Source organism: Saccoglossus kowalevskii, chromosome 10 (assembly GCF_978046115.1).
Source record: "Saccoglossus kowalevskii chromosome 10, keSacKowa6.1, whole genome shotgun sequence".
In the NCBI taxonomy this organism is placed as follows: domain Eukaryota; kingdom Metazoa; phylum Hemichordata; class Enteropneusta; family Harrimaniidae; genus Saccoglossus; species Saccoglossus kowalevskii.
This window is the reverse complement of record NC_140650.1, coordinates 4,427,124-4,453,933: the sequence shown is the minus strand read 5'-3', so window position 1 is coordinate 4,453,933 and position 26,810 is coordinate 4,427,124. Positions and strand designations below refer to the sequence as shown.

Below are 26,810 nucleotides of genomic sequence, written 5' to 3'. Positions count from 1 at the left end.
AAACATGCCGTGCAACTGCGGTACTTCACTGACGGGATGACTTTCGTCGACAGCGGCCGTCGCTGAGCTGCACACTACAACTTCGTGTGTGATCTTGCTTGCTGGTCGTTGATTGACTGAGTCTTGGTTACCGGTTAAAATGTTGCTCTTTTGGCGTTGGTAATTTTTATTTGGAACGGAGTAACGCCGCAACGTCGCCAGCAGAAACTTGGTATCTCGATGTTGATGGTTGCGGCTGCGAAGTAATCGCTGATTTCACTGCTGGTGGATCTTCCGAGAGCCCTTCAAGGTGGTCAACATACATTAAGTTCTCCCAATCGTAGTATTCCATGTACACCTAATACGCCAAAAATGTTGCCTGACGATTTGAACCGAACAAAAATAACAGACGAAAATGTGTTTACAAAATAAAAATAGTTCGGTAGCCGATGGAAATACCATGTTCAATTGCATATCGACCGTGAAAATACCGAAAACATTATTGCATGGGTGATATGCAAATTAGTTTTTGTCAAAATAAGTGACTGGCTAAAGGTACCATTACTGTTGTTCAAATTTCATTTCACTCGGCAAGTATATTCATGTACCCCAAGTGAAAAATATCGTACTTCTTAATATTGTTTATTTCTGCTATGTTTCGAAAAACGGTACTCTTGAAAGGACTACTTTTTTGCTCTCAGACCTCATTTGCACATGAGGTGTGGAAATACCCATTTTGATTTCAGGGGCGAATAAAAATAAACTGCAGTACATAGGTAATAATGTTTGGTATTATATAACTAGAATGAAAATATGACCTTAGAGAAGTGATGAGGTTTACACATCATCCGCTGCAAGAAGACTGGTATACTTTGTTTGAAATAACATTTTAATAATGCCTTTTTACAGTGTTTTGCACATTTTTGGATTAATTAATGACAAATGCTTCCAATGTGATTCTGATTCAGATTGAAGCGAAGCAATTCAAAATACTGATTCAACATACAGTCTTACCGACATACTAGTCATCAGTGTGCAGAATATACATGTATAAAATGCAGAAATTACAAACAATATCATTCTTACCAATATGGGGTACCAATGAAGGAATCTCTCTTTTGATTGGTTTTTGTGTTGCGTGCAGAAACACCAAAATCAGCTGCAAGAGAAACAAAAATCCATATAACAAATATAATAAATGCTAAAAAACATGATTCTTAAAATTAAAAATTTTTAAAAAATTATTTGTACTGAATGCTACTCAGAGGCAAAAAACAAACCAAAAGACATCTTGTATTTTTTATAATATTAAACTAAATCATACAAAGATACAGCATGGTACAACAAAATCCTCAACTTCAGAGCTAAATTACTTTTTCATATTTGTTCAGCTTTAGCAATCTGGTTGTGTTGTTAGGCGGAAACTACTCATTGTGACAACAATAGTGTGATTTATTTATTTGTACTAAGAACAGTAAACAAGCAGCCTGTCGGCTGAGATAGCTCCGCTGTTAGCAATGCACATGGCAATTAAAGAACAGAAGATATCATTAGAAAATGAACAAATTTGAGAGAGGTCCACATGTAGTACCTATATGTATAATATATCAAAGCAATTGGACTTGCGGTTTTCAACAAGAAGTCGAAAATATCACTTTTTACCAAAAATTACAAAAATATTCATCAAAATTAGAGAATTAAAGATATCATCATGAAATGAACAAATCTGAGAGAGGTCCACATGTAGTACCTATATATGTAATATCAAAGCAATTGGACTTGCGGTTTTCAACAAGAAGTCGAAAATATCACTTTTTACCAAAAATTACAAAAATATTCACCGAAATTAGAGAATTAAAGATATCATTACAAAATGAACAAATCTGAGAGAGGTCCGCATGTAGTACCAATATATGTAATATCAAAGCAATTGGACTTGCGGTTTTCAACAAGAAGTCGAAAATATCACTTTTTACCAAAAATTACAAAAATATTCACCAAAATTAGAGAATTAAAGATATCATTACAAAATGAACAAATCTGAGAGAGGTCCACATGTAGTACCTATATATGTAATATCAAAGCAATTGGACTTGCGGTTTTCAACAAGAGGTCGAAAATATCACTTTTTACCAAAAATTACAAAAATATTCACCAAAATTAGAGAATTGAAGATATCATTACAAAATGAACAAATCTGAGAGAGGTCGACATGTAGTACCTATATATGTAAATATCAAAGCAATTGGACTTGCGGTTTTCAACAAGAAGTCGAAAATATCACTTTTTACCAAAAATGACAAAAATATTCACCAAAATTAGAGAATTAAAGATATCATTACAAAATGAACAAATCTGAGAGAGGTCCAAATGTAGTACCTATATATGTAATATCAAAGCAATTGCACTTGCGGTTTTCAACAAGAAGTCGAAAATATCACTTTTTACTAAAAATGACAAAAATATTCACCAAAATTAGAGAATTGAAGATATCATCATGAAATGAACAAATCTGAGAGAGGTCGACATGTAGTACCTATATATGTAAATATCAAAGCAATTGGACTTGCGGTTTTCAACAAGAAGTCGAAAATATCACTTTTTACCAAAAATGACAAAAATATTCACCAAAATTAGAGAATTAAAGATATCATTACAAAATGAACAAATCTGAGAGAGGTCCAAATGTAGTACCTATATATGTAATATCAAAGCAATTGCACTTGCGGTTTTCAACAAGAAGTCGAAAATATCACTTTTTACTAAAAATGACAAAAATATTCACCAAAATTAGAGAATTGAAGATATCATCATGAAATGAACAAATCTGAGAGAGGTCTACCCAAGGTACATATACACCAAGTATCAAAGCATTCAAGCTTGTAGTTTTCAAGAAGAAGTCGAAAAAGTAAAACATTGACACGGACGACGGACGACGGACAATCACTCATATGATAAGCTCCGCTCGACAAAGTCGACAGCGGAGCTAAAAACAGGGCTGACAACTTAAGGATGCTGTATGGGTTTTTCTAAACCAATGTTTCTACAAGAATTATTACTGAACCTATACAAAACTATATATTGATGGAAAGTTACACACTGAATGTGACATCGACAAGAAATTGGACATATGGATGCGCATACACGTGATTTCAGTGTAAACACAGTCATTTTCAATGAAAATTAAATGAATCAAAAAGTGGCTTTGACTTTCCCACTAAGTCTGTGGTACACTCATCCAGGGTGCAGAGGCTTTGATTGACCCATTGAAAGTCACACTCACCTAGGGTACAGTGGCTTTGACTCACCCATTGAGACTGTGGCACACTCACCTAGGGTACAGTGGCTTTGACTCGCCCATTGAGTCTGGCATACTCGCCTAGTGTACAGTAGCTTTGACTCACCCATTGAATCTGGCACACTCACCTAGGGTACAGTTGCCTTGAATCACCCATTGAGAGTATAGCACACTCACCAAGTGTACAGTGGCTTTGACTCACCTATTGAGTCTGTGGCACACTCACCTAGGGTACAGTGGCTTTGATTTTCCCATCGAGTCTGTGGTACACTCACTTAGGGTACAGTGGCTTTGACTCGCCCATTGAGAGTGTGGCACACTCACTTAGGGTACAGTGGCTTTGACCTTTCCACTGAGTCTGTGGCACACTCACCTAGTGTACAGTGGCTTTGACCTTTCCACAGAGTCTGTGGCACACCTACTGTACCTAAGGTACAGTGGCTTTGACTCACCCATTGAGAGTGTGGCACACTCACCTAGTGTACAGTGGCTTTGACCTTTCCACAGAGTCTGTGGCAAACTTACCTAAGGTATAGTGGCTTTGACTCACCCATTGAGAGTGTGGCAAACTTACCTAAGGTATAGTGGCTTTGACTCACCCATTGAGAGTGTGGCACACTCACCTAGTGTACAGTGGCTTTGACCTTTCCACAGAGTCTGTGGCAAACTTACCTAAGGTATAGTGGCTTTGACTCACCCATTGAGAGTATGGCAAACTTACCTAAGGTATAGTGGCTTTGACTCACCCATTGAGAGTGTGGCACACTCACTTAGGGTACAGTGGCTTTGACCTTTCCACTGAGTCTGTGGCACACTCACCTAGTGTACAGTGGCTTTGACCTTTCCACAGAGTCTGTGGCACACCTACTGTACCTAAGGTACAGTGGCTTTGACTCACCCATTGAGAGTGTGGCACACTCACCTAGTGTACAGTGGCTTTGACCTTTCCACAGAGTCTGTGGCAAACTTACCTAAGGTATAGTGGCTTTGACTCACCCATTGAGAGTGTGGCAAACTTACCTAAGGTATAGTGGCTTTGACTCACCCATTGAGAGTGTGGCAAACTTACCTAAGGTATAGTGGCTTTGACTCACCCATTGAGAGTGTGGCACACTCACTTAGTGTACAGTGGCTTTGACCTTTCCACTGAGTCTGTGGCACACCTACCTAGGGTACAGTGGCTTTGACTCACCCATTGAAAGTGTGGCACACTCACCTAGTGTACAGTGGCTTTGACCTTTCCACTGAGTCTGTGGCACACCTACCTAGGGTACAGTGTCTTTGACTCACCCATTGAGAGTGTGGCGCAATCACTTAGGGTACAGTGGCTTTGACTCACCCATTGAGAGTGTGGCACAATCACTTAGGGTACAGTGGCTTTGACCTTTCCACTGAGTCTGTGGCACACCTACCTAGGGTACAGTGGCTTTGACTCACCCATTGAGAGTGTGGCACACTCACCTAGTGTACAGTGGCTTTGACCTTTCCACTGAGTCTGTGGCACACCTACCTAGGGTACAGTGGCTTTGACTCACCCATTGAGAGTGTGGCACACTCACCTCGTGTACAGTGGCTTTGACCTTTCGACTGAGTCTGTGGCACACCTACCTAGGGTACAGTGGCTTTGACTCACCCATTGAGAGTGTGGCACACTCACCTAGTGTACAGTGGCTTTGACCTTTCCACTGAGTCTGTGGCACACCTACCTAGGGTACAGTGGCTTTGACTCACCCATTGAGAGTGTGACACACTCACCTAGTGTACAGTGGATTTGACCTTTCTACTGAGTATGTGGCAAACTTACTCAGGGTACACTGGTTTTGACTTTTCCACAGAGTCTGTGGAACACTCACCTAGGGTAAGAGGTCAACCAGGTATGATTTGAACTTGGGATTCACTGCTGTTCAGCACTACTATGGATCGTTGACAACCACCTACCTAGCCTAATGTCACCATTCATGGTTAATAGAATATTTCCAGCTTTCAGATCACGATGTATCACTTTATTATTATGCAGGTAGTCCAATGCTTCTAGCATTTGTCGAATTATAACTTGTATTTGAACTTCATTTAAAGGTTTTTCTAAATCAAACATGATATCATCAACTGCACCGCCTTCACAGAATTCAATAAATAACTGTAGAGGAAAAAAAAATTTCAATTCATTCATTCAATCATTCATTCATTCATACACACAGAAAGAACCAACAGTGCATGCACGATAAGTATTGATGTTATGCAAGAAATGTCAGTAATTTATGCTGGAAAGCACAAAGGCTTCAGGTTTACCTCCAACTTGTTTAGTGCTCAGTGTTCAAGGCAATTTTAATTCATCAATAATGATCAAGTAATTTTCTGAAACTAAACTGCTATGACACCAATTGCTTTTTTTTGGTCAGAAGTAACCGAGAAATAAAGACAAATATAATAATGGTAAAACCATTTTTAAAAATTTGTTCAGAAAAATACTGGCGCAAATGTCTCATAATATACAATACAAATAACGTATACTTGCAAGGCAGGGCATCAGAATGCCCAATGCCTATTATGTACAAATCAGATCTGATACAAAGACCCCAAAAATAGATGTTTGTACCTTTTTATGCAGAAGATTGGATACAACTAACAGTAACTTGAGAACACCTAAAAGCTACTTTTTCCCTAGAGGTAGCAAGACATAAAAATACATTTCTTTCCCACTGAAATACTTACTGTAATTTTATGATCATAATAGAAAGCTTCCAATAACTTGACAATATATTTATGATCACATTCACTCAATATATCGATTTCTACCATGTAATCGTCCAACTCTTCTTCACTTTTTATCTCAATCACTTTACTGGCTGACAATTTTCCATTGTATTTATGTTTACACTGTAGAACACAAAATACAGAAGGAAATAAGTTAAAACATTCAGTATATTATACAACGAAAGATGCTATAAAAAAGATTTTGGATACAGAAAAATTCTCAGAATGATCTCCACGAACTGAAATGTTAGTTAGGGGAAGAGGGCCTCACTGACACATAAATTAGCATAACATAAACTTGTATTTAATCATTTGCACATATAAGGCAAGGTTGAGAAAAGTTGGTGGGTGTGGCACAACAAAACATCTGGAGGAGAAAAAAAAAATACAAGAATTTTTAGTGTCATTAATTTAGCAAGTTTAGTTATGCCACAGGAACTAGGTTAAAGGATAGATAACATTCATAACCCTGTATATATATATTATTAAAATCGAAGAACAATGATATAATGAGGACAGTATTATTTCTATATGCCAAGACAATTTTATCAAACTCAATAGGTGTCTTCTCAACTCTGAAATTCAACAGGATTAATTAGCAAATCTTCTTAAGTAATATAATTTAAAAAGTCAGTATACATGTAGCTAATAAATGTAAAGAACATAACTAGAAATTTTAATTCATGTTTAATTATGTGTTTAATATTCAGCCAAGCAGACAGTCCTACCAGTCAATACAGAATTTTTAATGGGCATAATAAAGGCGTCATAATCTAGAGAGTGAGCCAATTTAATTATCATTTTTATATAAGAACTAAGTCTAGACAGCCAGCTCTATAGAATTATGTGATTATTTTAGGCATCAATGAATATGGATAAACAGTATATATACTGTATGAAACAGAAGTCTGTTTTGGCTTTCAACAAAAGGAGCATATGGTAGTATTACAGATTTATAAAATGCTAACTAAGCTACGTTGACAGCATAGTAATACCATTCTTCTCCACCAACATGTGACAAGCAAAGCAGCATATATGGACAGAATAATATGTATCCACAAAAAATCCAAACTCAATAAAAAAAAATAATGCTTATAATAATACATCTGTCACTGTATCGCTGTAATGTAATCTTGCAGTATTGCATGGGTATCTGCATCCCACCATATTAGGAAATGTGAATTCCAAATATGGAATGATTACGCTGTATTTTCAAGACAGTGGACAGTTTTGACAATAAAGTTCATAGTGAGAACAATTTTCACCATTTGTGCATGCTTTGTGGCATCCTCGTAATAACCTCATATTATCATTACCCACAGTAAAATATCCACAAATGTTGACATAAGGAAATCTTATTTTCCCACCAACTCAATGTAAACTAATGCTCAAGTGGGAGTTATACACGTGACACACATGATCAGCAGTAAATCTATGAAGTGAGCCCTCTTCAGCTTTCAAGAAATCAGTTGTAGGTAAAATTAACTTTGATACAAGGCAGGAAGTGGATGGATATTTGTAAACCCTTTACATTGCATTATTTAGAATACATGTCTATATATATATATAATTACATCATCCATGGAAAAATAAGAAAATTGACAGTTCATTTGTAATTCACGCTTTTTTAAAAAACAATCTGCACCACTTAATCAAATTAAAACCCAATGTAGGTATAGGCTCCTTTTGTTTTCATTTAATTACTAGTACACAATGCCTATTCATGGTTACAATATTTTTATTTTACACAGTATGAATTAAGTTCTCACACAAATGACACCAATGTCACGTTTCCAGATTTGATAGCTGCTTGATGAATCAATTAGTTCTAGATACAAGTTTATTAACCACTGCTTTTCAGCATAATTACATTCGTACTACACAGGATTTTTAACTTAGTTTGTTCTAAATTTTCCCAGTTCTGTGCTGTAATAGTTTATACAACTGAAGTTTGACTGTATAATTTTAGTATGATTTTAGTTAAAGCAATTAAAGAAGTATTGATAAGTTATAAAACATACACATGGCCAAAAGTTCCATCTTCTACACAACACATGGTCGAAAAAAAAAGTCTAGGGCCAGAAATGCTGGTTCCTTGTTCCTTATATACATTTAATCATGTTGTTGTAGCAGGTAGTTGTTCTGTTCCACCCACAAATAGGTATAGTTTCCTAGAAGCACTTCCTCATATGAAATAAATAATGCAGACAAGCTGAATGAAGAATTGGAAGAAAAAGACAGATGTGTTGACATGCTTTGTACTCTTGGATGCCTCACTGGTAAGCAGTAGTGACTATAGCAGTACACCATGTATGACTGGTTTGTCCTTGTGAAGTTCTAACCATACCTGGTGAGTTGGGACAGCAAAAAGAGGTTGCCCGTACTCTGGTGTCTCCCCGACTGACGGGTATGCTACATCAATAATGCAACTTTGAAGAAATTCGGCTAATTTTCATATGTAGCTTCAATTCAATTGTTGTACAGTAACATCATTATGATAAGAAGATGGTCACATAACCCTGTGGGTGTGGGGAAGCCAAAATACATGCACACAATCATGACATTGTGGATGGCTCTGATGACAATTTATACCACAAGACAAAAAAAAAACAGTGCTATTATAACCAGCAAGTGTACAGAGCGTATTTTACAGTATAACATTTTAGAAACTAAATCATCAACTTGCATCATCATCATTTGTATTTGCATTCAGACTACAACTCGCATATACTTTACATGGCTCAACACGATTCAAATATAATTCCAGACATGTGTACAACAAGTACACATTGAAATCTTGAAGTGATTGATTTTAATACATGTACCAGCACACATAATGGAGTTTACATGTACTGAGTCACACGGTAATTTGATTTTCAAAATAAACATGATTACCTGAACTGGTTAAACTCTGGTGGATGCAGTGTAGACTGTGTTCAGCCATGCAGATGATGCATGAAGCAGAAATAGAAAATTAGGTAATCTTACAAGCTAGATTTTATGCAGTCAATCATGTGACTGTATGCATGTCAGGAAGGCAATACACATCTAAGACATGTGTTTTTCAGTTACCTAGGTTTCTTTGAAATTTGGAAATATATTCATTTTAATTCCATGCATTCTGTATTCAAATATATCTGATTCACAGTAATTTTTAAGCTGAAAATATTTCTCAGATGCAAACTACCTGGGGGGGGGGGGGGGGGGGGGGGTAAGATACAGACATCATAATGTGTCATGCTTAAATTTTCAAGAACTTACTGATATGGTAATTATATGTTCTTAGTAATAAGAATTATGCCATTCATATGCAAATTTGACACCATTTATATGCAAATCTGCACAATGCCTGAACATAAAGCTGGGAAAATTAATGCCAGCATCATGAAATGTATTTAAAGCCATGTTGCCTCACTGCTTGAAGGACTCTGACACAAGAGATTCTGCACTTGGAGCATCTAGCTGATTGAATTATTTCACCAAAACCAAGTCACTATATACTTAACTATATACTGTAAAATTGTTTATTTTCACTGGCAGTTAATTTCACAATCACCAGGTTTTATATTCACAAATTTGCCAAGGAGACAATGAGTTTTATTGCAATTTGACATATTCATGTGGATTTAATTTAGCAATTTTTTTTTATCGGCAAAAATGGCAAAATTAATGCATTTACAGTATTTTAAAAGGAATACCTCCCTCTATGTGTTGCCATTTGTCATTTGTCAATAATAGATTATCTTTGATATACAATGAAATTCCAGTTCAGAGGTCCTAATATTAAAGTCTAGTTTCACAATGTGCCAATACACAATATGGACCACACCCACTGAAAACATGCAATCTTGTCTGCCATCTAATCTAAAATGCACAGTAACAATAATTAATTTAAACAGACTCTCATAGTTTCCTAAACCTAATTTATAACTTATTCAGTTGTAATAGACTTTGATTTAGAAATGAATGCCTACAGCAAGAAATAGAAAGCTTTGTAACATTTAACTTCATTAAAGTCACCTACATAAAAAGCCTTTACGATTAGGGTAAGTATAAAATAACAAATGTTGTTATGAAATATGGCAACCCATTGTATGTTCACTATCAGAAATAGTTGGAATGTTTAATTTGATAAGGTTCTCAATAACAAAATGTTATGAAAGTCCAGACTTTCTGTCGAAAGAACCCTGGTTATCCCCCAACTTGCGAAACTTGTGTCTCTCACAAATTAAAGCTGCCAACTAACCCAGCATGCAATGAACCAGTCGTGAGTCAATGCTTTCTGTGCTTCCAACAGGATATTTTTGCCTCCAGGTAGTGGTGGCTGGTTAGAAAATTGCATTTAAGAATTCACACGGTAAATTATAATAAAAAAATTATTAATGAAAACCCTAATTAGTTAACATGAGGTGGAAGGAAAGTAAAGTAGAATCTGATGGCAGATGATGTCCTTAGGCAGGACCATGTTTTATCCGAGGGAAACTACAAGATATTGAAGTAAATCAGAACTTGCAATGAACTGGTTATATGACAGAGGTGATGAGAAACTATGCAAAGTAAACGCACAACCTTATATGGGTTTACTCTACTTATTTACAAAACTAAGTTTGTTTAATATTACATTTTAAATACCAAATTAGAATTGTAAAATATTCTACATAGTTATAATAAAATTGTTATTTACATGTATCTACATGAGAGCTTTGCAGTCATCCAACTGAGTTGTGTTGGTCCCATATGATATACATGTACATATTTATGATGAATGAAACATTGTACATTTATACAAAATGCATCCAAGGTAATTAAATTTACTAGTCATAATAATAATTACATGTGCACATGTAAGCTGGGAATGGCCAGCAATGGCCAAAAAAATACTCCACTTAAGAGATAAATCCACATAAAAAAGAATTGTTTTTTTAGACATATGATTAGCATAACAATAGATTCTATTGTTTTATATACGTGTAGGTGTCACGTATCATACGAGAGAGGATACTGGACGCTGAAAATACAATTATTAATACAACTGGTATCTATTACATATTGAATTCACAACCTGCTACATGTTATTATAATATTATATTTCAATGTCATGACAATTAATCTTGTAATATGTCTAATATGATACTTTGCCATTCAAGGATGAACTGTCATAAAACTGATACATAAAAGGATTAAGAACCGTCTTTCAACAAGTTACATTAAGAGATATGACATATTTCATTGTATGAATTGAACACACTTCTACTAGTACAAGTTTAGCACTTGACAAGAATTGTTACATACTGGGATTATTCCTATATTTCATAAGAATATACACATATAATTGAGTTTTCGCCCTTGTTTACATTGCAGTAAATTACACGAATCCAGACCATAACAAAATTGACATACATGTACTGGGGTAATACTGTAAAATCACTAATTTTCCCTGGGTTTAAATTTCGCTGATATACCATTTCAGGCATATTCAATGGGTTTTAAATTTATGGTTTTATCATTTAGATAATGTGTTCTATGCTAAATTTTACATATTCACTGGGTTTCAATTTAGCGCATTTTCCAGTCAGAGAAATAGGCAAAATTAAAACCCAGTGAATAATTAACCCCTTTACAGTACTCCCAAAAATATAGAATTCACAAATTCAGACCGTAAAAAAATCGACATACTGGGGTAATAGTCCCAAAACTATAAGAAGTGATCTTAGTACTACCGACACTTCAGTACACAAATATTTCTTTTTTTAAATATTTTTTCTCATGTTCAGATGTAATTCTAGGTCTGTATGATACCATTGTTGAGCTGATACAAGCTGTGAATTTGTCTAAAATTAAATATGGACAAAAATGAGCCATGGACCTGGTTATCATCCTTAAGTTCCACTTATCAATACATTTTTCACTTTATTATAAAACCTGTCTAAAATAGATCATTAAAGTAACTGTGTTTCACTATTTAAGTCCACAATTCAAGGGTACTGATTAAACCACATAGATATGGCATGTATATAATTCAAGGACTACAACTAGTCTGAAGTACCATATACTAAGGCCAAAGTAATCAATTACTATTTTACGTCTCAATAATTTAAATAGTACTGGGTAGTTAAGGTACTGCACACACTACATTGTACATACATTGTACATGTACTTGGAAGACAGAGAGAGGGCTGTGTACTTATCACAGGATTTGAAGGGCAGTAAATTGGACAGTAAGCATTCTGTTATGTGAAAAGACAGAAAATTTGTAGTATCTTAAATCAAAGATTAACCACAGGTTTCACTGTTTTTAAACTTCACTGATTTTACCTAATGAGTGAAAAATGTGTAAATCACAATATTATTTTTATTTTTACAATATATATGTATTATCATACATCTAGCACTGATAACAAGAGAATTCATTGCTCCATAAAAGCTATACCGTATTTTCTCTATTAGTAATGCATACACGTAAATAACAGAAATGTGTGTATGGTCAAAATAAGTCAGATTTTATTAATGACTCCAGGCATACAGAAAATGAAATTTTTGCTTCTAATAGAGCAAATGTTTGAAACAAATTTGCATTTCTCATTAGACTGTTCATAATTCATTTGGGGTAAAGTATGTCACCAACACTGAATGTGTTCCACATTAGAGATGAAACATTCAAACACTTTCCCGTGTTTACATCAGACAGAACAGAAGTATAGGCGAATACAATGTAATGCCAAGAAGCATGCAAAGTTCTAATAACAAACATTGCTCACTGAATAGCTACATGTACTAGCTTGCGATCTGCTGCACACATTACCTACTGTACTTTTGTATACATGAGCAGACGCATACATATTTAATAACAGCAAACAACATGATTATTAATATATTTGGATGCAAATGACTGGTTCTTGCCAACCAGTCACTGTGCACTTCAGTAAAACAGAATGCCTTCACTGAACACAAATTGTCATTTGGGGCTATTACGAATACATGTACAAGCAGGAAAATGATGCATAACAATAAGCAATACCGTATTCACTCTATTAAAGGCACATCTCCAACAGAAGCATGTACAAATGCAAAATCCTTTGTTCTACCCCGGTATACTGAATAATTACAAATATTACTCATTGTAACCATAGAAACACCGTTGTAATTTAATGAGCGTATACACTACTAATAGAACAAAGTGGGTATCGCAAATTATACACGAAGGCAGTAACGACTGACGCATTCAACAAGAAAATTATTTTATATTCACTCAGTTAGTTGAACTGATAGCAGTATACATGTAGAAATGAAAAATGAGCTTGTAAGCCATCATAGTACATGTATGTAGAGGAAGCAGTTGTCATTTTTGGACAAAAAGTGAATATATCATAAGTGAACCGGTAAATGTACACCTATCGCATGGTAAGTAATACAGAGCACCAATGCTAAAATTTAACTTATAAATTTATATTTCTGTTTTCAATTGCAGATTCTCCACACCTCAAACAGATTCTTGGCTTCAGTGAAGCTGAATCCGAGGACAGACTAAGAATGGTGTGAGTGGATATATAATAGTGTTAATTTTCAAATATGATCACAATTTAATCAAATTGTTATCTAGCCTGTTACATGCAGACTGACAACTATGAAAACAGCAAGTCATCAAGTTCATACACATACAACACATACACAACCAAGTTCATGACGTTCTTGGTCCACATTTCACTCATCTCGCATTGTCTATCATCTACTCTATAAACACTTGAAAATATTCAAATGATAGAAAAACCTCTTTAGAGAGCTCCAAAGAAAGGTTATCTTCATAGTAATAATGGAATGAACCACTCTCCTACATTTGCACAGATGGGCAATGTACCACGGTACTGTGAAAACTAATGAAATTGTGGATAAAATACCATGTGTTTATGGAACAAACTACATTTGTATACCATATTTGCTCTATTAGTAGTGCAGACATTTATGTAAATGACAGCGGCGGGTATAGTCAAAATATGTTATATTTTAATGATAACACATACAATTTTATATTTTTTGGTGTTTCTGCACTTCTATTGGAGATGTACTTCTAATAGAGAAAATACAGTTGTATAAAGGTTTATAATTATTTGTTTTTTATGGCTTTCGTACATAGCTTAAATAGGCTAAACTGAAATCCAGTGCATATATCTCTGATAACCAAGAATGTATTGTTTCCTTCATAGACTAGTGAATTTAAAACCTAGTGAATATCCCTGCAACATGAAATCTGCTAAAATTAGACTAGTGAATATTCCTCTTTGCTATAGACCCAACACAATGCTCATACTGACTGCAACACTGGCTGGAATATGTTAAGAAGTGTACATTGTATACCAGAGATGCCATGGCCATGCAACCCCCCCCCCCCCCCTTACTCTGGAGAGCAGATCCTCTGCCAACCATAAACTTCTGATTGACCAGGGATCACATGTGGTCACAGTCTTCAACTGTGACCTGTCTGATAGTAATTTTGGCCCCAAGGAGACATAGAATGCTCCATTTTAACTTAGAATTATCAAAAACTCCACACCCTGGTAGGGAGAACCCTATCTCTCCCCACTTGGTGGCACAGCTGAATTGCAGTGCTCCATCTTGAAGTTTTTTTTCAAGAAAAACCCCTGGTATACCACACTCGCTCTAGTATTAAAAGCAAACGCCACCAACATTAGCTAAATTAATAAAATTTGACTTATTTCGACCATAAATAACTTATCACAGCACTACTAATAGAGAAAATACAGTACATGTAAAAAAAATAGTAGTGATCAATTTTCAAAAAAAAAAAAAAAAGATTATGTAACAGTAATAAATTTGACATCTGCAATTTGAATAATATGATTGATGTAAGGAGAAGTCATATAAGGCTATAAATGTCAATAGAACAAAATATGAGATAACAAACAATTGTGTGTGTGAGATTTTGTCCCATGATTTTGAGGTGGTGAAATCCTAATGGTTGATACTCCCCCTCCCCTTTTCCTATTTCACAAACCTCAATTGTACAGAATGTCTATACAGTGAAGTCACAAAGTCACTCATGAAGGCAATCACTTTATTTTAAAAAAAAAAAAAATTCTCATGCTTGTGATTCCACCGTTTTATTGAAATATAAATAACAAAGTTTGAATATTTTTAGTGGGATTGTACTGAAAACAAACCTGTTTTGAATTGGCCAGACTTAATGTTGATTGATTCATAGGCCAATATATTCTAAGGTCTATGATTGATTTAGCTTTATTTTTTGAGTCATTTCAGAACTGTGATAATACCATTTAGGAGATGACTATTATAAAATCTGAGGGGAGATGGTACTACTATGCAAATTATATTTTTCCATTACTTGTTTTTGAGTATCATGGGTGTGTATCAGTATTTCTAACTTTAACTCACGAATCATTGGTTTCATGTGAAAATGTAGCTGCTTCTCTCTATCATGCGTGTGTATGAGTATTTCTAACTTTAACTCACGAATCATTGGTTTCATGTGAAAATGTAGCTGCTTCTCTCTATCATGCGTGTGTATCAGTATTTATAACTTTAACTCACGAATCATTGGTTTCATGTGAAAATGTAGCTGCTTCTCTCTCATGCGTGTGTATCAGTATTTCTAACTTTAACTCACGAATCATTGGTTTCATGTGAAAATGTAGCTGCTTCTCTCTATCATGCGTGTGTATCAGTATTTCTAACTAACTCACGAATCCTTGGTTTCATGTGAAAATGTAGCTGCTTCTCTCTATCATGCGTGTGTATCAGTATTTCTAACTTAAACTCACGAATCATTGGTTTCATGTGAAAATGTAGCTGCTTCTCTCTATCATGCGTGTGTATCAGTATTTATAACTTTAACTCACGAATCATTCATTTCATGTGAAAATGTAGCTGCAGTTCAAATTGTTCACTCTCTGAATTGTTCAATTGTGGTGTGAGACCTACATTGAGTTGGAAATGCCCACAACAACATCATCTAGTGTTTGCCAGACATCCTGTAATTTGATAGCATTACGTATTTTGATAGGAATAACAAATCAATACATGCAAGTTAAACCATTAACTTGCTTTGATGAATTTTGACAACCCAGTGACCTACTATTCTGAGAAATAGAACTCCTTTAGCTCTGATATGCATATGCATTATGTATTCAATGTACATGACAGGCAAGAAAAGGCACTTCTCAATTCCAGTCAGCTGGTTGAAATGTGATGTAGGAATAAGCTCCAAGATTGTCCCATTACGTTTTTTTCATTCACATTTATTTTTATCTTTTTATTATAAGCTGTTTTACATCCGGTGTTCTCCCAAGAGCCTCTGAGTCATTGTAATTCTTTTGAAAACAAGATTAAATATACAAGCTAGATGATGCAATCTCATAAATACAAATTAGCCGCAATGCTTCAAGAACCTTTTCCTAGGGATTACACTTGTTTCTATTCTCTTGTTTTATTTGAGAAGAAAAATGCAGTGAATCCTATTAATATTCAGATTATCTTTAATACTTATAATACTTAATGACCCATACATTTTTGAAATTTATTTTTTTATTTTTGGAAAATCAAATATTGGATCCAAATGAAGGTGGTAATTCTTGACAATTCTCATGTTGCTTTATTCCATACATGAAATACAAACAGTTTTCAACAAGTAATAAGTGAAAATTGACTCAAATTTTGTCTGTTGGCTCCAAAATTAGGATTTATTTCCAGAAATATTGAAAAATATAAAGAAAAGTATAGACAAATTTAGGCGAGAAGTCTGACGGTGAAAAGTCTTCAAATTCTCTGGATGAAACACTGGTGATGCACCAAGTCACAACTAACATGTACATGTAGCAAATACTACAACATCAATATACCAGTCAACAATACCATACATGTCTAATACACCATACAGTTGTCTACACAACTACAATACATGTATGTGACAGTTGTAGAGATAACAGATGCTCACAGTGAGGAAAATCAAAATAGAGTATTTTCGGTAACCTTGAAAATAAAAATACAATAGATAGGTACAACATTAGCATAACTTTTTAATTTGCCATATTTGTTTAATTTAATTAATTTTGCAAATGAAATGTTCGTAATACATGATGGTATTCATGTACAAGCCAAGATTTTTGTATACAGAATTTGTTAAACGTGTTGCTAGAAACAGGAAGTACCCGATATGGCTTCATTTTCTACTCCAGCCATAAAAACATATAGGAACCGAACACAAAGTCTATGCAAGGTTGACTTTTGTTGTTGTTTGTTTTTTGACTGAAGTTGAATTATTAATTATTTAATAATAAAGGGTATAAATGTCAAACACCATGGCATATAACACAGTAAACAACCCCTAATTAATTTATTACAGCAAGTCTCAGAAGTATTGGGGCAGCCAATTTGCAAACACGCTAGCGAATTAGCTAACTGCTTGGGTTTTGACTAAACAGTTGGATTTTGAATCTCGCTGTCGTCGACTCATGGTCACGTCCAGTCTATATTGCATTAGGGAACATAGTATGCTTTTACGTAGCCTGGTACATGTCCGGATTCCTCTGAATGATTTGCTTTGCAAGGCTGATATGATAAATGCGATTAATCCATCGATATTTACTATATGGGGTAGCCATCTTGAACACTGATTGAAACTAAATAAAGAGACAAGTTGAGAAACAGTTTCCCATAAATCGGGAGAAAATAAATTTTCACATCCAAACGATTCGTTGAGGTAACATTAAACCAACCGCTAATAAAATTCAATTTAATTCATAGTTTTTGCATAGACAATTCCCTTGTATACGAACATCTCATTACCCGAAGAAAATAGAACAATTTCCCTGGTATATTTGAAAGCGAAATCGACATCCAAGTAAAGTATTAGGACTGTCCTCTACTGTTACATAGATTCACCCAGAGTGGGTGTGACCACAGAACGGCACCAGTGAGATTCGAAAGCCAACCATTCAGTCAAAACCAAAGCAGTTATCTAATTCGATAGTGTGTTTGCAAACTGGCTGCCCCAATACTTCTGAGACTTGCTGTAATGATCATTTGTTTCATATTACTCATAAAATATATATCCAACAGCTTTGATTCAAAAAAGAATATACATTGGGTGGAATTTAGAGAAAGGCACACATGGAAAGATAAGTATATATTGGTCATGATGTTTTTCAATACCCATATAGCACTGTTTAAACACAATACATAGGTTATATGGGAGGCAACAGATAAGCACACTGGACATTTGTAAACACTACACGTATAGTAGGACTAGTTCAATGGGATTTTGTCACAGGTAGAGATGACCTTGTACATGTATCACAGTAGTAAGAAATGCTTTGATACCAGTTTGATCAGTGCTTAAGTACGTGCAATTAAAACAAGTAGCTGTCTTAATATTCATACAAAAATCAAACACCTGCAAAGGAAACACCTTGAGTCACCTTTTCCCCTTGGATGAGTATGCACAGACAAATCTCCCGGAAAACAGCCTAAAGTATCACAGCTGATTCACACAAAAATCCACCAGGAGTATTTTAATCACCTCCGTTCTTTGTTATGATAATTTATTTAGCTTTATTGCTGTTCTGGGGAACCCTCTACAGCGATAAATACAGAACATAGAACTCCGGGGAAAAAAATGTTGATATTAGAAATTTTGCGATACTATGATATTGTTATTGCATTCACTAGTGAATATAGCCTAGAGGAGACTCAACTGGAAGCCTATCAATATTTGATTTGTTAAATTAGTATGTGTTGTAACTTGTAATCAAATACATGCGACATTATTATAGGGATATGAATTGGAAATCACGTTTTGAGATAAATCAGACTCCAGGGTCTTCAGGCAAAAAGAAATTGTTGGCAGTTTCCAAATGTTGACATAGAATACATGAAGGTCTTGTCATTGCAAGATATTGAATTTAAATTTCCGAACACGCGATTACATTAGTCATGATTTAATAATTCAGGAATTTACATCCCACTGACATAACAAGGAGATATTGAAAAATATATAGTTGTACGTCATAACAACAACACTGGTAAAATACATTTCTGTACAGGAAATACAAACATACAGGTATGTAAGGTAGTTCCAAGAAATTTGACAATCCCTCTGGGAAGTATCAATTTCATTGCAGTTAGGAATTAACTATTAATATGCACAGAGCAGTTCAAATACTGTAAAATCTGTATTAAAAGCCGCGGCTTCTAATAAAATGGTACAATGCAACAGAGGGGATGCGGCTTCTATTAGAGCATCTACACATATGAGAAACGGTGAATTTTTAGGTCTCAGTTGTTCAAAAAGAATGGGTGCGGCTTCTATTAGGGATGCGGCTTCTAATACAGATTTACGGTACTGGTAACTCTCCTAATTAGATATGTAAATCACTCAGTTAGTCAATCTTGAGATACCAGTGGAACAGACTGAGACAGACTAGAGCAGTTGCAAGTTGAATTTATCCAGATATGAGATTCACCTTTTAGACAATAGACATAGAATAATATTACAATTCCACCTGCTGAAAACAGCAGGTGGAAATTTACATTTATTTTAATAGGGTTCATGGTGCAAGACCTGACTGGCCAGATTGTAATTAAAATGTGATGAGTGACTACTTTGTTTAAATCAACGAAAGCAAAATAGAGAACCAGGGGTCAGTCCACAGTGTACTTATTCTGAATAACAAACTTTTACATAGCAGAATATCTTAGCATTAATAAAGACCTGCTAATGAAATACCAAATAGGTATGGGAAAGATATTACATGTACATATGAAGTAGATGACAGTAGGAATGGAAAGTAAAGTTTGAAATAAGACAATAGTGTAAATCACAATACTACAGTACAATAGCCTAGATTGACAGCTTTCAATTTTAGGCCCATCATGGTAAAGGAAGGAATGTATGGCAGTTGTCATTCAGTCCACAGGTATTTAATACATGAAGCCATGGCTGTCACAACAACACCACAAAGCATGCTCAATACATGGGAAAAGTATGGCCCGCTATGCCTAACTTCTGGGGCTACATGTATTTCTAATAATGTGGGGGGGGGGGGGGGGGGGTAATTGTTCAACATTTCTATCTCATCAGAGCAGTGCTAATACCACAGGGTGAATACCTGTGATTTCAACTTTGCCACAGGAATCGCAAGGCCAGTGGTCAGCTAAACTAGTCACTATGTTACATGTATAATAATATAGACAGAATTAATGGTCAATGCTGGACACACATCAGGTGTATTCCTTCAACCATGTCCTAGTTTTCATAACTAATTTATGAGCAGGCAACACAACACCAATCTTGTTCCACCCTGACATTGATGACATACTACACTGGTTTCAAGGCTGTAACTTTTATGACTGGTCTATTTGGATCATAGGTCAAGTAATCAAAAAGCAGCCTAGTATAACAGCATAGCTCTACATACAATGTATGGATGAACTAACTACAGGTATGCCAAGCGAGTACATGTACCAAAACCTTTGTAGCACACAAAAAAACAACATCAGTTGTTAATTTCCATCTGCATGCCAATCTCATGACACAGCTTTCCACTCAGGCGTGATTTTTTTGTTTCCGTGTGATACATGAAAGGAACAGTATCAAAATAATTAGAAAATACCTTTATAGTATACCGTAATTGTTTCTACGGTTGTAGAAATCAGAGATGAGACACCAAAATCATGATGAACATGGGATAAGGTTCGCCCAATCATGTTACGAATATACAAAAATCTTCGGTCATTTTAACTGTGATTACTCAGTACAGTAGGTAGTATACATTTTAGTTCTACAGTTATAAAACAATACTAAAACAAATACAGAAAGATCAGATTGCAGAATAACAGGAAGTCTCGTTAGTTCATTTTTTCTCAAGAAAAATATCTCTTAATTGACTGTCATTTCGGAAATGTCATACTGAAATGAATAGTTATGAATATAATAGTGAATCTTCAAAATGAACATTGAATACAATGGCATTTTGGGTGCTTGGCTCAAGCTAAGTGTTCACGTAAACTTTCTTAGCTTGTGCTAGGGATCTGAACCGGGTCTTAAAATGGGCCAGATTTAATCTGTAATTAGTGTTTTTTAGCCCATGCTAAGCTTTGTGGTATCCTTATCAGAACTTCTAAAGATTATTACTATTCATTTTTTGTTCATCTCTAGACACAAAGGTCCAGGCACACAATCAAACTGTTCAAATCAAATCCTGACTTGAAATCTAACAACCATCCAAGGAACATAAAATACTAATATATTTTTTAAAAAAGTATCAGTAAATAAGTTGTTATTGGAATATTGAACCTGCATATTGCAGTGACATGACCCTATTTATTCTTCAGTATATGTTTTATTTCCAAAATACAATACATTTTTACATTAACGAGCACTTGAAATATTAATAATGATGGTACATGTAGTAGGAAAGGTGTGTGACCAGAGTATCTGTTAACCACACAAAATTTGTAATCAAACAGTGATGCTTGAAATATAATTTTACAACCATTTATATATGATGGTATTTAGAGAAAATATACGAGGTCAGCTGATAACTGTGTCCCTGAAGGAAATCCTAGCTAATCTAACATAATTGAGTAATTGGCACTAATGCCAGGCATTACAATAATATTGGATATTAGATATTCAGACACAGATGTATAAAACATAAACTATGGTGTGCTCTGAAAATAAATGTGGCCCATAGAGACTTTCCAATTAAGTATGAATATTTTGAGAGGATTCAACATGAACATGCCTGGCATACAATAGCCAAAGAACACCAAAACATATAACTGAAACTGCAGGGCAGTTCAAACTATATACCGGTAATCTCAGACATAAATTACGCCATTAAATTCTAACCATATATATGGCTTTAAAAGATGAAACAACTGGAACATTTGGTTTCACTAAATGAAGATCCTGTTCAACGGATTACCTACACTGTGATGTCCTATAAATCATCATGGTATCTAATTTAAGACACTGCCATTTCAATGTGTACCTGAACTTTGCTGGCAATTTTAAAAGAACATATCCTCAGGCCATTCTATGCTATGGTAGCTCACCTGTATATTTCCACACAATTAGACATAACCTTTGTGATAATTCTGAAGCACACACATCCACCCACCCACCCATACAAATATTTATTCAAATAGAAACTGTACATAACTCATAACCATCTGGTATATGGTAAGTATTAAATATTTGCTACTAAGCTTTAGGACAAGGACACACTTTCTAAGAAGCATGTTACTTCAAGTCCAGTGAATTGCATGCTGATTACTAAAGGGTGGGTCAAATGAGAAGGTAGTAAAATGAAAGAAAGTCTACCCAACCCTTCAAGTTTTACTTATTCTACCATTGAGGTAAGAGGTCAAGGTAAAAGAAAGGGAAGATAATATTGGCAGTATATAGCCTTCACTGCTTATCAGAAACTAATGGGATCTCTACAATCAACAGTGGTAGTATATTTACTTTAAACACCTACAATGTTTATCAGAAACTAATGGGATCTCTACAAGTAACAGTGAATACATCATAAAAATTACAAATAATTCTCGCCCCACCCCCTTTCATAGAGAGGCTACTTGACCCAGTCCTGCCATATCTTAATCTATGAATAATTCTAACTTAAGCTACTTCAGAGAGAGGGCACTTGACTATATCATACACTGTAAAAACTATTACAATATGTAAAGCAAAGCAAATATCATATTGCTACTGCCAGCACATAGTGCAAATACCAATCTGAACCAGGTGGGGAAAGTACGTTGATGAAGTATACTATTATATAAGCAGGCAGATATGCGTTTCCTGTAGTGTATAGCTAAGAAATATGTTTCACCTGATTTCTAGAAATTACATAATATACCAAACTGTAATAGTAATTTGTTTTCAAACCAGTAAACAGAGATCTCAGATTCAGTAGACTGCGAAGATAACTAGAATATTTACAGAAACTCAGAGAAACCACCATTAAACAAATGACAATAGAATATCTAGAGTGAAGCGCAGTGCACAAGATCAACCCACCCACTTGTAAGTTATACACACACACAATACAACTATGTGAAGAACTAAAGTAACCTTACACTTTGACCCCTACCTGTTGACCTAAATAACGATATTTCAAAGATTTTAATCTCTTCGTTTTGATTTTTACTACTCTAATTAAGTGAAATAAATTTTTACTGGAAGGTGTACAAGAAATACCATAAAGTTTTTCTTTTTATTATTAAAGTAATAACATTTCCCTGATGATAAAGAGTTAAAATAGAGACTCAAGGTACTGCTATCATTAGCATACTCGACAAGGTGCATGTGTCAATGAAAAACTACCCAGAAGGCAAGAAGTAAACAGTAGAACAGGTTATGCTTTGATTTGAACAATTTTCGTTTAGTTTATGTACAAGTATCAATCGTTTTACCATTTTGGTTTAGTATTTATCAAAGTTCTATAAAATTCATATTTGCGTGTGACCTCTTCAGTATGGACTATTTGAATTTTAGTGCTATACCATTTGACTACGGTATTATATTCTTTCAAAACATGATCCATACAAATTATCAATGAATATGTCAAGAGCGAAATTCTGAATGTGGAAAATCAATGATTACAATGTGCCGTACATCATCACGCCAATTGACAATAGGATCGTGTTATCAGCGGAATTATTAGCATAACAAGTGTCACCAACGTCTGGGGTTAGTTATAAATGGTCCACAGAATAGACGTTGTATAGGAGGGGTCAATTATATCAGTATCTGACATTTTAAAATGTAAACAACAACTTCTAGTGACTGCTTATTCCCGGTACTCAATTTCAAGGCTGTGGACATGAATAAATGTCGTCATATCACATTAGAGTTATGATGAAAGAGAAGTTGCTGTTCTCACAAATACAGAAATATAATTCCAACCACAAACAAGTAGGAATGTAAGAAATGGGGCAAGTCAACTGCGTGTACCATTACCCTGGGTGTACGTACCTTGTAAACTTTTCCAAACGCACCATCGCCAATCTCGCTGATAATATCCCAATTCAAGTAAGGATCTACATCACGTTTGATATTCTTGTAGACTTTTGGTCCTTTCTTGTCGGTGCTCAGCTTAAAGATTTTTTTGAAAAAGAAAGACATTGTGCGAGGGCAACAAGAAATCCTCTTTCAGAAAAAAAAAAGAGTACCCTTCTCGTCAACTCGGCTCACTGCACGGCAGCGCACCCACAAGTCGGCCACCACAACGGAGCGCAGTATCTACTAAAATTAGAAGTGTTTCAGCGTTTGAATCACTATATCATCCAGGAAACGACATCCACAGTCTTTCAAGGTGGTATCTGGTTCATTGAAGAGGGGCTATCCCCAACGGGCGTCAAATAAACTGGCTTCACTCATCGGCGAGATATTCACAAAGTTCACTGACTGGTAACCGTCAGCCATATTGAAGTTTCACCACGCCTGCTCGTGACGTCATACAGACCATAATATTACAAATAACCTAGTTTAGACGCTAGTGGCGCTCTCACTCGACACTAATATAATATTCGCAATTTTTAGTGGAAATCACTTTTATTATAGGTGTTTCGAACATATTCAATTGCTTTAATATACTTTGCGAGTATTCTATTTTCGCTTGGCCGAAAACCAGGGTAGTTGGGATACAAGTAATAATCTTATCAAATCCTTGCAATAAATTATTATATATTTATTTCCATATATTTTTCACCTTTGTAGTCGACTTTAACTACACAAACTACATATATTTTGGATTTCCCATGCAATCTTTCCATTGTCCTAGACAAGTTTTATGCTTTCTCCGACAACTTCAAATCTTTGTAATCAAAATAATGGACAGAACTTTAACAAAATAAACTTTGCAAACAACTTTCTCGTCAATACAAACTATATGTTGGACAACAACTTTTCCATAAAGTTCTCCAAAAATTCCTGGCAAATCTCCCGACTTCAAAATCCCATTGTCCCTCCAAAATGGAGGGACTGTGCCCCACCCAACAACTTGAAAGCAATTTTCCTGTTATTCGTTAACAACGAAAAGTGATAAAGTCGACCATCATGCTAATTACATTTCCGCTTTTCGATTTTTGCATTTGATTGACACGTTTGATGAAGTCTTCTATCCCTTCATTTACAACATTCCCGTCTAGCTTCACATTCAATTCCCATCTGATTTTCGTCTTTCAGCATTGACTTCCTATCTTGGAAACTATTTTCAGACTTCTCTACGCCTCGCTTACCATGTAGGCTAGGCGTGAGTGGCGCCCTCACCAGCAGAACGGCATCAGTGGGGCTGTGTTGGGTCTGGAGCACCGCGGAGAGCGCTACCCACGCGACTCTGGCAGGCTTCTAGACGCCAAGCTTTTTGCCTTTTCAGACAACTTTGCAACGTATACTAAAGCAAGCTTATCGACGTTGCAGACGACTTTCCGCCTTTATAACCCATTTTTCAGATATTCCAGACGACTTTCTGTCTTTATAACCCATTTTTCAGATATTCCAGACGACTTTCCGTCTTTATAACCCATTTTTCAGATATTCCAGACGACTTTCCGTCTTTATAACCCATTTTTCAGATATTCCAGACGACTTTCCGTCTTTATAACCCATTTTTCAGATATTCCAGACGACTTTCCGTCTTTATAACCCATTTTTCAGATATTCCAGACGACTTTCCGTCTTTATAACCCATTTTTCAGATATTCCAGACGACTTTCCGTCTTTATAACCCATTTTTCAGATATTCCAGACTACATTTCTGACGTTCCAGATTAAAATTTTCTGACGTAAAATAAACGGTTTTGCTTTCTAATGCGACTATCTCGTCTTATTAAATTACTTCTTCGAAATCAGAGACAATTCCCCTCCCACCCACCCCCTCCCGAGTATTTATCAAGATATAAAAAAATATATATATTGAAAATATTTTGTTACTCTAGGGCCAGTCCCTGAAATCAAAATTATTTACCTCTTCTATCTAGCCAATGCTGATGTTTAAGATAATATATGAACCTATACCAACAAATATGTGCAGGGCTTGGACTTCACGGAGACATTTTACTTGATACACTAAGCCAATTTAATAATATTTGGGCTTGATTCCAGGTTGCCAACTGAAGCTATAGTAGGATTGGGTACTACCACAGGAAGTTGGACAAACTTGTGTATTTTAATAAATTATTAAATAATAAAATGTTATATAACTTTTCTTTTACCCCCCCCCCCCCTCTTCCCCATATCGATTTCAAGTAATCACTTTTTCCGCGCTACGCGCTAATGTTATATACAAATTTTAACGCGCGATGTAGACACAACATATTTTACTATAATCCTCGGGGGCGGAGCTACGTCACGGACGTTGCTAAGACGCGCACCACTGTACCACGTATTTCTATTTATGGGCTTTGTGCGCGCTGCTGTGGAACGCCGGTGGAGCCGGTGAAAACTCGAGAAAACAACACAAACTCATTTTTGAAGTAATCCTGAACAACCAAATTCATATATGCTACACACGTAGGGCTAATCTTGTTACACTGTTCAGGGGACTCTCAACAACCATCGCAAAGTACCGTTTTCTGCGAGTTTTTGGTCTTTGTTTTCACCGCGAGGGTTGCCAGGCGGTAGAAAATGCCCGGATATCCGCCCCCGCGGAAAGAGTGATTACTTGAAATCGATATGGGGAGGGGGGGTAAAAGAAAAGTTATATAACATTTTATTATTTAATAATTTATTAAAATA

General features: G+C 35.4%; 1 protein-coding gene across 1 annotated transcript in view; it reads right to left on the bottom strand.

Moving 5' to 3' along the window:
- The window catches only part of LOC100372472 (serine/threonine-protein kinase 10-like), a 53,797-nt gene extending 29,282 nt beyond the window's left edge, over positions 1-24,515 (bottom strand). The window contains exons 1-4 of the mRNA XM_002735263.3: positions 24,048-24,515; positions 5,990-6,154; positions 5,216-5,414; positions 1,066-1,138 (exon numbers count right to left, since the gene is read on the bottom strand). Of these exons, the coding sequence (XP_002735309.1) occupies positions 1,066-1,138; positions 5,216-5,414; positions 5,990-6,154; positions 24,048-24,197 (587 nt within the window). The 5' untranslated portion in view covers positions 24,198-24,515. The remainder of the gene's footprint in view (positions 1-1,065; positions 1,139-5,215; positions 5,415-5,989; positions 6,155-24,047) is intronic.
- Between the last annotated feature and the right edge of the window lie 2,295 nt (positions 24,516-26,810).